Consider the following 17,161-nt stretch of genomic DNA (forward strand, 5'->3'; position numbering starts at 1 on the left):
ATTCCCATCTCATGTTGTCAGATCGTTGTGGTTTCCCCGGTGTCGTGTCCTGTTCCCGTGTGGCTCTCTGTTTCCCTGCTGTGGCTTTCGTCGTGTGGATTCGTTGTGTTCCGTCACCTCGTCTGGATGTTCCACTGGTTCCTGGTTTCCTGAGCACGCTTCACTTCACCACCACCGGAGGCCATCGAAGTCCCTGTGCCACAATCGTCATCTGAGTGTGTTTTCCCCGACCTGTGTTTGTGCGTTTCTGACCATTAATAAACGCCTTTTACTTGCAATTGTATCCGTTCTGATTTCCTCAAAAATACATGATAATTATTCACATTAAACAATATAGATTCTTGGGTGAATGTTGGTGATCTCAGCGTGAGGGAGAAGGGATGGGGAAGAGGGAAAGAGATGTAGATTAGGATGATTCTGAGGTGAGACTTGCGTCTCGATCAGGGGCCAGTTGCATAAACATAGCCATTATGTTAAGACTGTGTCTTAAGAACTAGTATGATCAACTAGAAGTTAGTTAAGGGTAATCAGTCTTACTGTTCGGTGTCAAATTAGACCAATCTACGTTTTTATGTTACTGACTTTAAAAAGTTATTAACAGTCTTAAAGAATAAAATTGGATGACTAACTTGTAAGACTAGTCTTAACAGTTTATGCAACTGGCCACAGGTCTCGATGAGTTCAAATGTTAATTTCCTTTGTTCTCTCAGAGAGTAGCTCTATCTTCCAGTTTTTCCAGTTTTTCAGGCTTACACCTCTTACAACACTAACCAGGAAGAGACTGACTTGTTATTTCTCTTTTCTGCCATACTGACTTTGTCTCGACAAAAGCAATAAAGAATCAGCGATTGGTGGAGTATGAAGAGAAAAACTTTACAGAGGAATTTAAGAAGTTTCTTTCTGAACAAGTGTGTCTGATCTTTGTGATTCTCGTGGTGATTTATTTTTGAAACCGTCGCTCAGAAAGTGAAAGTAAAGTTTAGATTGCTGGAGCTCAAACAGTGAAAATGGCTTCAGCAGCTGAAGATGATTATATTTGTCCAGTGTGTCATGAAATCTACAAGGCTCCTGTTCTTTTATCCTGTAGTCACAGTTTCTGTAAAGAGTGTCTTCAACAGTACTGGAGAACCAAGAAATCTCAGGAGTGTCCTGTCTGCAGGAGAACCTCAAGATCTGAACCTCCAGTTAATCTTGCGTTAAAAAACTTGTGTGAGTCGTTCCTGAAGGAGAGAAATGAGAGGCATTCATCAGGGTCTGAGGAGATCTGCAGTTTACACAGTGAGAAACTCAAACTCTTCTGTCTGAAGGACAAACAGCCTGTGTGTTTAGTGTGCAGAGATTCAAAACAACATGACAATCATAAATTCAGACCCATCAGTGAAGTGGTTGCATCATATAAGGTAAGACAAATGTTTCTTGATTCACATGTAAAGAATCATTACAAGTCATAAACACAGATCGTTCCGATTACTAACGTAACCTCAGTTCACTGAGACCATGAGCATTGTATCAGTAACTAACGCTTATGAGGAAAACTTAGTTTTTTTCCTGAATACTGAAGCCTGATTGGTTCACGCCTCTGCACCTGCACAGACAAAGGGCTTTTCAGTCCGCAAAAACAGGACCGACTGCCTATTCAAGTTACACCGAAAGCCATTTTCCGAATTTTTCTATTGATAAGCGGCAGTGTCGACTTGTGTACAGTAGCGCGACAAACTAGACAATACTCATTCCCGTTATCTCAGGGAACCAGGGTTACGTTAGTAACTGGAACATTCCCTTTTGATACGGTTCATTCCCCCTGCATAAGTAGCTGACACTTATGGGGAACACAATCCAAGAGCGCCGTGGCTACTAGCGCAGAACGGAAGAGAGCTTTATGACCTGAGCTCTAAAGGGCATCTTAGGCACATAGCCCTGTCTTTGTCTAAGGATGACTTTACTGTCATTAGGCCCAAACTCGAGGCAGAATGCGTCCACTGAAAGAGCCTGCAGATCACCAACTTGCTTGACCGATGCCAGAGTCGGCAGAAGAGCATCTGTAGCGAGAGAGGCCGAAGGTCGGCCGTTCTGAGAAGCAAAGTTCTTTGTGCGATCAGGCCTTCGATTAGGCCAAAAACAGCCAATCACAGAACGTATCAGATTGGTAAAGTTTTAATTCATTGGGGACATAATTAAGTTGGCTTGAGAAAGCCAACTTACTGAAATCCTATTTAAACTAATTATTATTCTTCTGACCCAAAATTTTCTGACACTAACTCCTCCTAGAGCTTTAACTCTACAAACTCCAAACTCGGGTCAGACTTTCAGACTGTTCTGACTTGGTGTGCTATATCTTTTCAGACTGATTTGAATTTCAGTTTTCTTGAAACTGAAAATCTAAAAATCCCATAGACTTACATTGCAGAGTGCTCAAATTGAGCCAAGGCTACGGTGGCCCATTAGTGCACAAGCCAAAAACTAAAATCTAAACTCCATGTAGCATTAGACTCAATTAAACTACCATTCTAAATCAATCAATCTATCTATCTATCTATCTATCTATCTATCTATCTATCTATCTATCTATCTATCTATCTATCTATCTATCTTCAAACCCTTCTATCTATCTATCCATCTATCTTCAAACCCTTTCTATCTATCTATCTATCTATCTATCTATCTATCTATCTATCTATCTATCTATCTTCAAACCATTTCTATCTATCTATCCATCTATCTTCAAACTATTTCTATCAATCTATCTATCTTCACACTGTTTCTATCTATCTGTCAGTGTTAATTTCATTGACGAATAATTTTCAACGACAAATGTCAACGACATTTTTTCACAGACGAAAACGAGACGATATCTAAATAAAAACTAGTTTTGAATGACAAAAACTATGACGAAAATCTATTGACATTTAGATTACAACAAACATAAACTCCCTTTGGGTAGAGCTGTGCACAACTGGAAACAATATTGCAGTACATATTGGAACTGAATATACACAACATACATAGTACTGTTATCATTCATGCACATCCAGACGAGCTGAGATTCACCTGAGAGAAATTGTTCAGTTTAGGAGACATTTTCTGAAAAAAAATGTGTAAAATTTGCTTGACAGATTTTGACAACTAGTTCAACATTTTTGTATGCAATTACTCAAGCAATGAAATGAGGACTATTAGTTTTATATGGAATGACTATTCAGCATTCACAAGTATAGTTAATTTTGACTGACACGACATAAGCAAATGATAATGTTATAAAACAGCAGAGAGTTGTATGAAAGCAATTGATGCATGTCCGAAACCGCCGACGACTTGAGCTGCAAAGAAGCTCTGGCCGCCCTGTCAAGGACGCTTGTCAAAAAGTACGGGGAAGTCTGTGTCACACCCATAGACTGTAAAAAATATGGACAAAGCGTCTGTGACGTCACCCATAGACTTTCTGAAGAACGGGTTTGAAGCCGTTTATGGGGGGTATGGGCGGCGCCATCTTGGAAAATCTTGGGAAATCCTAACCCCGCCCACCTTCTGACGCAGCGCGCGTCACTCGCTCGCTCTGCTACTTCGGTTATCTCTGTGTATATTTAGGCAACGAAGTATGTTAAAAAACACCATACTAACTCTTTTCGTTTTCAAATTTAAAGAAATCTTAAACATTATAGCCACACAAATGTGGTTCAGGCAACGCGTATTGATTATATTCACTGCACATAACGTTTGCCTATTTATAAAAAAACAAAACAAAATATAAAACACAAACCTGCCTCTGGTCCAGGCAATATGTGCATAAATGAATAATGAATGTGCACAAATTTGTACTAAACAACAGATGTTGCAGTAAACAACATTACAGATCATATTCGTTGTATTAAAATTTTAAAATGACAAAACTCAACCCAGTCTCTTTTTGTTAAATTTCAGTTTTATCAATATTAGCTATTATAAAAGTATAAGTAAAAGGTACAAGAAGCTTTACAAATAAAGCAAACAATTCTGTCAAACATACAAAGTCAGCGCTCGATCTAGTCTAACCATACAATGGTAAAGTTAAATAGCTTATAAACTTATGAAACTTCCCCTCAGCCAAACCGATTGGCCAGGGAACAAATTATAGATTTACAAGACCAAAAATCGCCCGTTAGATATACACAAGACAAATTATATCTCATGTTTAACCACTACAGAGACGTCAGAGTCAGCGGCAAACGTCAGAACGACTAGCCGAGGAAAGGCTGTTCCAGGCGGGGTACATGAACGCCGAGCGCCCGGTCATCGCTGGATCTCACAACTGGATACAATTTTCTAGCCTGGCAAGCCAGACCTACATCAAGATGTTAGGTCTGGAAACTCACCATAGACACGCTCACTCCGAGGGGCGGGATAAACGGCTGTCTTTCAAATTCCCTCTGCACGCAATAGGACAGCGCTTCAACCAACCAGAGCGTTTTCCCAACAGCGGAGCTTAGTTGATAGATTCAACTTTTGCCATATCTGGCCACATCTTCCTTTTTTTAAGAATGACTTAAGTCCCGTTCTTTGCTCTTTTCTCAAAGAAAAACTTAACTCCAAGTCCTCCAGAGTCGCAGCCAAAGCCGATTCGAAAGACCGTTGTTCTCCATCAGCAACTGCCGTCATTCTGTTTTCAAGTGGCAGCCGTCACAACTCTGTCGTCATATGTTAAGCCCGCCCCCGCCTACTCTATACACGACGTGATTGGCCTGACCCAATTTAGGTTTTTGCAGCTATCAGACACTCGGAACCTATCGAAAAATACAATAAAAGTCCATGGGACCAACCTGTAAAAACATGAATTTATGCTGTGAAAACGGACATTTTAACATGGGGGCTATGGACATTTGCTCCCTTTTGGGACCTTCCCCTAGCGGATTTTCGATGTATTGCAGTTTTTCGCACTTCCGGGTAGGCTTCATTTTTCAGATCAGAATGTTGCCGCTTGACTGTAACGTGATCTACCCAGCGGCACACGAGTTCGCATGCGCTGCATGTCTCATAAAACGTTAAAACATGTAAACGTCTGGGAAAATGAGTGGAGCACACATGAAGATCTGAATAAGAGTGACGACGCAAAAAAAAGGAGCTATATTCGGAACGGTTTTCTGTGCGCACACAACCGACCCGAAGCGTGCAGCCATGCACATAGACACCTAGCCTATACAGCGCGCGAGTACAGAATTGAGCTCTCTTTTGTGTCTGAATGGACAAATACACACAAATATTATGTCTAAATGTCCGTTTTGGAGAGTATTCACGTAAATTATGTCGGTTATGTCTTAAACAGTTGTGAGTGTATCTATGTGCATCAGTGCAATTCTGGATCTGCATGTCATTGGACATGATCCGATGTCTTAAAGTGACAGTGGGTAATAAACCTAATGCGGTCTGTGTCCTTAATATTGATCAAGCAACAAAAGAAAAAGAGAAAAGCATTCACTGCTCGTTAATAGCTTTAATAAGGATTAATTATATTTAATTCATACAAATAAATATGTCTGCTTGAAAGAATAGAGAATGATCGTATGCAAGTAGAAAGAATTCATAGGGGAGCGCGGGGCACAACCTAACGCGGGGCTAGTTGTAACACGCTTGTTTTAAATATTTCCGCACATGCTTGGATGACGAAACTTTGTGTATTTACTAGTTGTCATATCAACACTATATAGAAAAAAAAAAAATCCGCCAAATCTTTTTTTTTTTTTGAAGATATCCATAGACATTTATTAAACCATAGCAAAAGTACATTTCTTACTTAAGTTAATTTTTCATCTCTATTTTTTGTGTTTATTTAAAATAAGACAAATCTGATATTATTTTAATCTCCAATATGTTATTTAACAGTTGAGATAGTTCTTTAATGCTTCGCTAACTAGCAGAAGACACTAGCAGGGTTTAAATCCCAGCTTGTGCAGGCGGGGGCATGTTGTAACACTGCGTTACAATGTGCCCCTATTAGAAATATGCTATTATATTCTATACTTTTATTAATTTTATTGAGAAAACGTGAGAAAAGGTGAATAAAGACTGAGAGTCAATGTTCAGAAATTACTAATTATTTATTTGTTTTGAACTATGTTGTATAGCTGTGTGATGTGTTCGTAGGCAAAACTCAAAAATGAGTTTATATTTAATTATTAAAAATTGCCATTATTTTATATGAAAAAGTTTTTTAATTGTATTTTATTTAGAAAATATTTTAGTTTGTTTTGTATATTTTTTTATTAGATCAGATAACATTTTAAGCTGTCATATGTTATGTTACAATGTGCCCCACACATGTTACAATGTACCCCACCTATGGGGCATGTTGTCACATTTCACTTCCATTCTTTCGGGGTATGTCAAGAAAAAAGTATATACTGTATTAATAAAACAAAAACACATAATTGTACTAGACATGTGGGAAATTAATGTGGGAAAAAATAAATACTCTGAACCATAAGTAGATTTACACAAACTGAGAAAGTCAAAAAGCGTTACTTTGTACCCCGCTCTCCCCATCATTCATTGAAAAAAAAGACTGTCTTCTACTTTAGGAAAAGTGGTTTTATTTAATTTTAAGATATTTTTTAAGTTACAGTAGTTAAATCTGTATCTGTATTGCACGTTCAAACTTTAAAATCATTCATATTAGCAGGTTAATATATGTTTTCTCTGGGAGTATATGGGTTTGGAAATTTAAGAGAAATTCGAAATAAATGCATTTAAATTGAAACCCATTATATTTTAGTCGACTAAATCTACTGTAGATTTAGTCGACTAAAATGTTATTGTATTTCGTCAACTAAAACTAGACTAAAACTAAAACAATTCAGATGGCTAAAATATGACTAAAACTAAATGGCATTTTAGTCAAAAGACTATGACTAAAACTAAATCAAAATTTGCTGTCAAAATTAACACTGCTATCTGTCTATCTATCTTCAAACTGTTTCTATCTATCTATCTTCAAAACTTTTCTGTCTGTCTATCTATAGATATCTATATATCTATCTATCTTCAAACGTTTTCTTTCTTCCTTTCTATCTATCTATCTATCTTCAAACTTCTATCTATCTCTTTCAAACTAATCTATCTTTCTTTCAAACTAGGCTTTCTTTCTTTCTTTCTTTCTTCCTTTCTTTCTTTCTAACTAATCTATCTTTTTAACTAATCCATTTTTCTTTCTTTCTAACCAATCTCTCTTTCTTTCTTTCTAACTAATCTATCTTTCTTTCTAACTAACTAACCATATTTCTTTCCAAAATAATCTATCTTTCTAACTAATCCAGGGATGGGCAACTTCGGTCCTGGAGGGCCACTGTCCTACAGAGTTTAGCTCCAACCCTGAAAAAAATCACCTGCCTGTAATTTTCTAGTAATCCTGAGGACCTTGATTAGCTTGTTCAGGTGTGTTTGATTAGGGTTGAAGCTAAACTCTGTAGGACAGTGGCCCTCCAAGACCGAAGTTGCCCATCCCTGAACTAATCCATCCATCTTTCTTTCTATTTAATCTATATTTATTTCTATCAATTGTATTTTTTCCTTCTTTCTTTCTTTCTTTCTTTCTTTCTTTCTTTCTTTCTTTCTTTCTTTCTTTCTAACTAATCTTTCTTTCTTTCTAACTATTTTTTCTTTCTAACTAATCTTTCTTTCTATCAAATTTTTCTTTCTTTTCTTTCTTTCTAACTTTTCTTTCTTTCTAACTAATCTTTTTTCTTTCTAACTAATCTTTTTTCTTTTCCTTCTAATCTTTCTTTCTAACTAATCTTTCTTTCCTTTCTTTCTTTCTTTTTAAACTAATTTTTCTTTCTTTTTTCTTTCTTTCTAACTAATCTTTTTCTTTCTTTCTTTCTTTCTTTCTTTCTTTCTTTCTTTCTTTCTTTCTTTCTTTCTTTCTTTCTTTCCAACTAATCTTTCTATCATTTTTTTCTCTTTTTTCTTTCTTCTAACTAATCTTTCTGTCTAACTAATCTTTATTTCCTTTTTCTTTCTTTCTATCTAATCTTTCTTTCTTCTTTCTTTTTTCTTTCTAACTAATCTTTCTTTCTATCTATCATTTTTTCCTTTTTTTCTTTCTATCAAAATTTTCTAGCAATTTTCTTTCTTTCTAACTAATCTATCTTTCTTTCTTTCTAACTAATCTTTCTTTCCTTTCTTTCCTTCTAACTAATCTTTCTTTCTATCAAAATTTTCTTTTTTTCTAACTAATCTTTCTTTCTTTCTATCTAGTTCTTCTTCTTCTTCTTCTTCTTTTTCTTCTTAGCCAAAATTTTCTGACTCTAACTCCTGCTAGACCGTTAAAGCTACGACCACCAAACTTGGGTCAGACCTTCAGACTGTTCTGACTCGAGTTGCTATATCTTTTCAAACTGATTTGACTTTCAGTTTTCTTAAAAATTAATATTAAAAATCCTTAAAATCCCATAGACTTCCATTGACCATATGGCCAAGACTGTTTGAACTCTGTTTAACTGCCAGAAGCCCTTGATACACATTTAAGCTTTAAGCTTTTCTAACTGATCTTTCTTTCTTTCTAACTAATCTATCTTTCTTTCTTACTAATATATCTTTCTAATTAATCAATCTATCTATCTATCTATCTATCTATCTATCTATCTATCTATCTATCTATCTATCTATCGTTCTTTCTAACTAACTAACTAATCTATCTTTCTTTCTTACTAATCTATCTTTCTAATTAATCAATCTATCTATCTATCTATCTATCTATCTATCTATCTTTCTTTCTTACTAATCTTTCTTTCATTCTTTCTAAGTAATATTTATTTATTTATTTATTTATTTCTAACTAATCTTTCTTTCTTTCTAACTAATCTTTCTTTCTTTCTTTCTAACTAATCTTTCTTTCTTTCTTTCTAACTAATCTTTCTTTCTTTCTTTCTATCTAACTAATCTTTCTTTCTGTCTAACTAATCTTTCTTTCTAACTAATCTTTCTTTTCTATCTATCTATCTTTTCTAACTAATCTTTCTTTCTTTCTTACTAATCTATCTTTCTAATTAATATATCTATCTATCTATCTATCTATCTATCTATCTTTTTCTTTCTTTCTTTCTAACTAACTAATCTATCTTTCTTTCTTTCTTACTAATATATCTATCTATCTATCTATCTATCTATCTTTCTTTCTTTCTTTCTTTCTTTCTTTCTTTCTAACTAATCTTTCTTTCATTCTTTCTAACTAATCTTTCTTTCTTTCTTTCTTTCTTTCTTTCTAACTAATCTATCTTTCTTTCTTTCTTTCTTTCTTTCTTTCTAACTAATCTTTCTTTCTTTCTTTCTTTCTTTCTTTCTTTCTTTCTTTCTAACTAATCTATCTTTCTTTCTTTCTTTCTTTCTTTCTAACTAATCTTTCTTTCTTTCTTTCTTTCTTTCTAACTAATCTTTCTTTCTTTCTTTCTTTCTTTCTTTCTTTCTTTCTAACTAATCTTTCTTTCTTTCTAACTACTCTTTCTTTCTTTCTTTCTTTCTTTCTTTCTTTCTTTCTTTCTTTCTTTCCAACTAATCTTTCTTTCTTTCTAACTTATCTTTTATTCTTTCTTTCTTTCTAACTAATCTTTCTTTCTTTCTAACTACTCTTTCTTTCTTTCTTTCTTTCTTTCTTTCTTTCTTTCTTTCTTTCTTTCTAACTAATCTTTCTTTCTTTCTAACTTATCTTTTATTCTTTCTTTCTTTCTAACTAATCTTTCTTTCTAACTAATCTTTCTTTCTTCCTAACTAATCTAACTTTCTTTTTTCTTTCTAACTAAAATTTCTTTCTTTCTTTCTTTCTTTCTTTCTTTCTTTCTTTCTTTCTTTCTTTCTAACTAATCTTTCTTTCTTTCTAACTAATATTTCTTTCTTTCTTTCTAACTAATCTATCAATCAAACTTTAAACTACTTTAAACTTCAAACTACTTTAAACTTCTTCAAACTCACTGGTCCAGCTTTCTCAAGCCAATTTAAAGTTTGTCTCAACAAACTTTTTTTCTAGTTCTTCTTCTTCTTCTTCTTCTTCTTCTTTTTCTGACCGCAAATTTTTAGACACTAACTCTTCCTAGACCGTTCAAGCTACATACTCCAAACTCGGGTCAGACCTTCATACTGTTCTGACTTAGTGTGCTATATCTTTTCAGACTGGTTTGAGTTACTGTTTTCTTAAAAATTCATATTAAAAATCATAAAAATCCCATAGACTTTCATTAACCAAAAGTCCATGTCTGTTTGAACTATGTTTAATGTAAACTGCTAGAAGCCATTGATACTCAATTAAGCTTTAAGCTATCTATGTTCTTTCTAACTAATAACTAATCTATCTATCTATCTATCTATCTATCTATCTATCTATCTATCTATCTTCAAACCTTTTCTATCTATCTATCTATCTTCAAACCTTATCTATCTATCTATCTATCTATCTATCTATCTATCTATCTTCAAACCTTTTCTATCTACCTATCTATCTATCTATCTATCTATCTATCTATCTATCATTCTTTCTTTCTAACTAATCTATCTATCATTCTTTCTTTCTAACTAATCTTTCTTTCTTTCTTTCTAACTAATCTATCTATAATTCTTTCTAACTAATCTATCTTTCTTTCTTTCTTTCTTTCCTTCTAACTAATCTATCTATCATTCTTTTTCAAACTAATCCATCTATCATTCTTTCTTTCAAACTAATCTATCTATCATTCTTTCTAACTAATCTATCCATCCATCCATCCATCCATCCATCTTCTACCGCTTATCCGGGGCCGGGTCGCGGGGGCAGCAGTCTAAGCAGGGATGCCCAGACTTCCCTCTCCCTAGACACTTCCTCCAGCTCTTCCGGGGGGACACCGAGGCGTTCCCAGGCCAGCCGGGAGACATAGTCTCTCCAGCGTGTCCTAGGTCTTCCCCGGGGTCTCCTCCCGGTGGGACATGCCCGGAACACCTTCCCGGGAAGGCGTCCAGGAGGCATCCGGAAAAGATGCCCGAGCCACCTCAACTGACCCCTCTCGATGTGGAGGAGCAGCGGCTCTACTCTGAGCTCCTCCCGAGTGACCGAGCTTCTCACCCTATCTCTAAGGGATCGCCCAGCCACCCTGCGGAGAAAGCTCATTTCGGCCGCTTGTATCCGGGATCTTGTCCTTTCGGTCATGACCCACAGCTCATGACCATAGGTGAGAGTAGGAACGTAGATTGACTGGTAAATCGAGAGCTTCGCCTTGCGGCTCAGCTCCTTCTTCACCACGACAGACCGGTACAGGGACCGCATTACTGCAGAAGCTGCACCGATCCGCCTGTCAATCTCCCGTTCCATCCTTCCCTCACTCGTGAACAAGACCCCAAGATACTTAAACTCCTCCACTTGAGGCAGGAGCTCTCCACCAACCTGAAGCGGGCAAACCACCCTTTTCCGACTGAGAACCATGGCCTCGGATTTGGAGGTGCTGATTTTCATCCCAGCCGCTTCACACTCGGCTGCAAACCGTCCCAGTGCATGCTGGAGGTCCTGGCTTGATGAGGCCAACACGACAACATCATCCGCAAAGAGCAGAGATGAAATCGTGTGGTCCCCAAACCTGACCCCCTCCGGCCCCTGGCTGCGCCTAGAAATTCTGTCCATAAAAATTATGAACAGAACCGGCGACAAAGGGCAGCCCTGCCGGAGTCCAACACGCACCGGGAACAAGTCTGACTTACTGCTGGCAATACGAACCAAGCTCCTGCTCCGGTCGTACAGGGACCGGATAGCCCTTAGCAAAGGGCCCCGGACCCCATACTCCCGGAGCATCCTCCACAGGCCGCCGCGAGGGACACAGTCGAATGCCTTCTCCAAATCCACAAAGCACATGTGGATTGGTTGGGCAAACTCCCATGAGCCCTCCAGCACCCTGTAGAGGGTATAGAGCTGGTCCAGTGTTCCACGACCGGGACGAAAACCACACTGTTCCTCCTGAATCCGAGGTTCTACTATCGGCCGGATTCTCCTCTCCAGTACCCTGGCATAGACTTTCCCAGGGAGGCTGAGAAGTGTGATCCCCCTATAGTTGGAGCACACCCTCCGATCCCCCTTCTTGAAAAGAGGGACCACCACCCCGGTCTGCCAGTCCAAAGGTACTGTCCCCGACCGCCACGCGATGTTGCAGAGGCGTGTCAGCCAAGACAGCCCCACAACATCCAGAGACTTGAGGTACTCAGGGCGGATCTCATCCACCCCCGGTGCCTTGCCACCGAGGAGTTTCTTGACTACCTCGGTGACTTCAGCTTGAGTGATGGACGAGTCCGCCTCCGAGCCCTCAGCCTCTGCTTCCTCAATGGAAGACGTGACGGCGGGATTGAGGAGATCCTCGAAGTATTCCTTCCACCGTCCGGTGATATCCCCAGTCGAGGTCAACAGCTGCCCACCTCCACTGTAAACAGCATTGGTAGGGCACTGCTTCCCCCTCCTGAGGCGTCGGACGGTTTGCCAGAATCTCTTCGAGGCCGACCGATAGTCCTTCTCCATGGCCTCACCGAACTCCTCCCAGGCCCGAGTTTTTGCCTCCACAACCACCCGGGCTGCAGTCCGCTTGGCCCGTCGGTACCTATCAGCTGCCTCAGGAGTCCCAAAAGCCAGCCAGGCCCGATAGGACTCCTTCTTCAGCTTGACGGCATCCCTTACTTCCGGTGTCCACCACCGGGTTCGGGGATTGCCGCCTCGACAGGCACCGGAGACCTTACGGCCACAGCTCCGAGTGGCCGCGTTGACAATGGAGGTGGAGAACATGGTCCACTCGGACTCAATATCTCCAGACTCCCTCGGGATCTGGTCGAAGCTCTGCCGGAGGTGGGAGTTGAAGATCTCTCTGACAGGAGATTCGGCCAAACGTTCCCAACAGACCCTCACGGTACGTTTGGGTCTGCCGAGTCTGTCCAGCTTCCTCCCCCGCCATCGGATCCAACTCACCACCAGGTGGTGATCAGTTGACAGCTCCGCCCCTCTCTTCACCCGAGTGTCCAAGACATACGGCCGGAGGTCGGATGAAACGACCACAAAGTCGATCATCGACCTCCGGCCTAGGGTGTCCTGGTGCCATGTGCACTGATGGACACCCTTATGCTTGAACATGGTGTTCGTTATGGACAAGCTGTAACTAGCACAGAAGTCCAATAACAGAACACCACTCGGGTTCAGATCAGGGGGGCCGTTCCTCCCAATCACGCCCCTCCAGGTGTCACTGTCGCTGCGCACGTGGGCGTTGAAGTCCCCCAGTAGAACGACGGAGTCCCCAGTCGGAGCACTTTCCAGCACCCTTCCCAGAGACTCCAAGAAGGCCGGGTACTCTGCACTGCCGTTCGGCCCGTAAGCACAAACGACAGTGAGAGACCTATCCCCGACCCGAAGGCGTAGGGAAGCGACCCTCTCGTTCACCGGGGTGAACTCCAACACATGGCGGCTGAGCTGGGGGGCTATAAGCAAACCCACACCAGCCCGCCGCCTCTCACCATGGGCAACTCCAGAGTGGTGAAGAGTCCATCCTCTCTCGAGGAGTGTGGTTCCAGAGCCCAAGCCGTGCGTAGAGGTGATCCCAACTATCTCTAGTCGGAATCTCTGAACCTCACGCACAACCTCAGGCTCCTTCCCCGCCAGAGAGGTGACATTCCATGTCCCTAGAGCTAGATTCCACGTCCAGGGATCGGGTTGTCTAGGCCCCCGCCTTCGACTGCCACCCGATCCACTTAGCACCGGCCCCTTACGGTCCCTCCTGTAGGTGGTGGGTCCACGGGAGGGTGGCCCCACGTCGCTCCTTCAGGCTGAGCCCGGCCGGACCCCATGGGGGGAGGCCCGACCACCAGGCGCTCGCATACGAGCCCCAACCCCGGGCCTGGCTCCAGGGTGGGGCCCCGGCTGCGCCATACCGGGCGACGTCACGGTCCTCATTTTTTTTGTCATCATAAGGGTTTTTGAACCGCTCTTAGTCTGACCCGTCGCCTAGGACCTGTTTGCCTGTTTGGGAGACCCTACCAGGGGCATATAGCCCCAGACAACATAGCTCCTAGGTTCATTCGGGTACTCAAACCCCTCCACCACGGTAAGGTGGCAGTTCAAGGAGGGGAACTAATCTATCATTCTAAGAAATTATGGAATTGATCAACTGGTCTCTCAGCGCAATTGACACCATCTTCTCGACGAGATCTATCATTCTAATCTATCATTCTAAGAAATTATGGAATTGATCAACTGGTCTCTCAGCGCAATTGACACCATCTTCTCGACGAGAAGCTTGGGTTCGGGGGAACCTGACTGCCCTGCCGGAACGTTTGCAGCTGGCTACACGATGGATGCGTGGGGGAAGTGGCGGGTCGTGTGTCTGGCGGCTCTTTCCGTGGAGGACGTTGAAGATATCTACCTATTCGGAACCATGATAACAGGTTTTCTGCTGTTTGGATTAGGCACTGCCCTGGTTTATCGAGGAATTAAGAAGACGGTGACAGCTGTCCAAAGCCCCACAAGGCTGCCCGTTATGATTGAAGTGGGCAGAGCTGTCGGCACTCAGACTGTGACTATGAACCACAATATGGGTAACATCATGGAGAAGCTCACAGCTTTGCAAAGGCAAATGGTTTCGGAGACCCAAACGGACCAGGAGCTGTGTAAATTGGAATGCGGCTACTCGTCCCCAGACCAAACAACCACAATCTTATCTGCTTTCGGCCCCACTCTATCAGCACTGGCCTTGGCCGAGGCCGCTGCTGGAACAACAACCCCCTCTGGAGAGAGCACTGCAAAGAGACGCTCTTGCGTTCCTTCCCCGACTCCACACTGACACCTGCTGATTGTTGACTCTGTCTGGGACCTGATCAAGGTTGTCTCCATGGCAACTGCTGTGTTTCGCTATGACATCCTGCGGACTGAGGCACCTAGATTGGGATGCCAGGCGTAGCGACTCTTCAGGCCTACACATACAGAAACTCTTACATAGATACAGATATGCAATCACCAACCCCCAGCCCCCATCCCACGCCTTCGACGCTTTTTACCACCAGTCTGACAGGTGGGTCTGTGACCAGCGCCGAAATGGCTGCAGGACCGGATGGCTGCTTGCCTGTGCTGGGTTATCATTCTATACCCCCCTGTCCCCTCCCCTGTTGCAAGTCTTGTGTGTTCATGTTGTGTACTGATTATGTGCAAATGTGCTGAGGTGTTTTACTGTCCCCAAACTGTACTCCCTATTGGAACATAGTCTGGGGGTTGCCTTTTTTTTTCTCCTCAACTCTCCTCATGTTATGCTGTATCTCTTAATAACTTCAGGTCGGTCCTAAATTGCATTTCGTTGCCTTGTACCTGTACTTGTGTAATGACAATAAAGTTGAATCAAATCAAATCAAATTCTATCTAACTAATCTATCTTTCTTTCAACTAATCTATCTTTCATTCTTTCTAACTAATCTATCATTCTTTCTTTCTAACTAATCTATCTATCATTCTTTCTAACTAATCTATCTATCATTCTTTCTTTCTAACTAATCTATCATTCTTTCTTTCTAACTAATCTATCTATCATTCTTTCTTTCTAATCTATCTTTCTAACTAATCTTTCTTTCTTTCTAACTAATCTATCTATAATTCTTTCTAACTAATCTATCTTTCTTTCTTTCTTTCTAACTAATCTATCTATCATTCTTTTTCAAACTAATCTATCTATCATTCTTTCTTTCAAACTAATCTATCTATCATTCTTTCTAACTAATCTATCATTCTATCTAACTAATCTATCTTTCTTACAACTAATCTATCTATCATTCTTTCTAACTAATCTTTCTTTCTTTCTTTCTTTCTAACTAATCTATCTATCATTCTTTCTTTCTAACTAATCTATCTTTCATTCTTTCTAACTAATCTATCTATAATTCTTTCTAACTAATCTATCTATCATTCTTTCTTTCTAACTAATCTATCTATCATTCTTTCTTTCTAACTAATCTATCTTTCTTTCTTTCTTTCTTTCTTTCTAACTAATCTATCTATCATTCTTTCTTTCTAACTAATCTATCTATCATTCTTTCTAACTAATCTATCTTTCTTTCTAACTAATCTATTTAGCATTCTTTCTTTCTAACTAATCTATCTATCATTCTTTCTTTCAAATCTATCTTTCTTTCTAACTAATCTATCTATCATTCTTTCTAACTAATCTCTTTCTTTCTTTCTAACTAATCTATCTATCATTCTTTCTTTCTAACAAATTTTTCTTTCTTTCTTTCTTTCTTTCTAACTAATCTATCTATCATTCTTTCTTTCTAACTAATCTATCTATCATTCTTTCTAACTAATCTATCATTCTTTCTTTCTAACTAATCTATATTTCTTTCTTTCTAACTAATCTTTTTTCTTTCTTTCTTTCTTTCTTTCTTTCTTTCTTTCTTTCTTTCTTTCTTTCTCTTTCTTTCTATCTACTCTTTCCTTCTTATTTCTTTATCTCTTTTTTCTTTATTTCTGTCTATCCTTTCTTTCTTTCTTTCTTTCTTTCTTTCTTTCTTTCTTTCTTTCTACCTACTCTTTCCTTCTTATTTCTTTCTTTCTTTCTCTTTGTTTCTATCTATCTTTCTTTTTTCTTTTTTCTTTTTTCTTTTTTCTTTCTTTCTTTCTTTCTTTTTTCTTTCTTTCTTTCTAACTAATCTTTCTTTCTTTCTACCTACTCTTTCCTTCATATTTCTTTCTCTTTTTTCTTTATTTCTGTCTATCCTTTCTTTCTTTCTAACTAATCTTTCTTTCTTTCTACCTACTCTTTCCTTCTTCTTTCTTTCTTTCTTTCTTTCTTTCTTTCTAACTAATCTTTCTTTCTTTCTACCTACTCTTTCCTTCTTATTTCTTTCTCTTTTTTTCTTTCTTTCTTTCTTTCTTTCTTTCTTTCTTTCTTTCTTTCTTTCTTTCTTTCTTTCTTTCTTTCTTTTTTTCTAACTGATCTATCATTCTTTCTTTCTAACTAATCTATCTAACTAATCTATCTATCATTCTTTCTTTCTAACAAATCTTTCTTTCTTTCTTTCTTTCTTTCTTTCTTTCTTTCTTTCTTTCTTTCTAACTAATCTATCATTCTTTCTTTCTAACTAATCTATCTAACTAATCTATCTATCTATCTATCTTGAAACCTTTTCTATCTATCTATCTATCTATCTTCAAACCTTTTCTATCTAC

The 17,161-nt window shown here is 39.2% G+C and overlaps 1 protein-coding gene and 1 long non-coding RNA gene across 2 annotated transcripts in view; one reads left to right on the forward strand and one right to left on the reverse strand.

Annotated features, from left to right (window-relative positions):
* Positions 1 to 775: 775 nt before the first annotated feature.
* Positions 776 to 17,161, forward strand: part of LOC309512026 (zinc-binding protein A33-like) — a 26,238-nt gene continuing 9,852 nt past the window's right edge. Inside the window, exon 1 of the mRNA XM_082187440.1 lies at positions 776 to 1,400. Within this exon, the coding sequence (XP_082043566.1) occupies positions 1,008 to 1,400 (393 nt within the window). The 5' untranslated portion in view covers positions 776 to 1,007. The remainder of the gene's footprint in view (positions 1,401 to 17,161) is intronic.
* LOC309512036 lies at positions 15,398 to 16,339 on the reverse strand. The gene is made up of 3 exons (XR_014210863.1): positions 16,155 to 16,339; positions 15,777 to 16,037; positions 15,398 to 15,562 (listed from the first exon to the last, which is right to left on the reverse strand). It is a non-coding gene; the product is annotated as an uncharacterized lncRNA (long non-coding RNA).

The sequence above is a fragment of the Leuciscus leuciscus genome (assembly GCF_965113295.1).
Source record: "Leuciscus leuciscus genome assembly, chromosome: 13".
In the NCBI taxonomy this organism is placed as follows: Eukaryota; Metazoa; Chordata; class Actinopteri; order Cypriniformes; family Leuciscidae; genus Leuciscus; species Leuciscus leuciscus.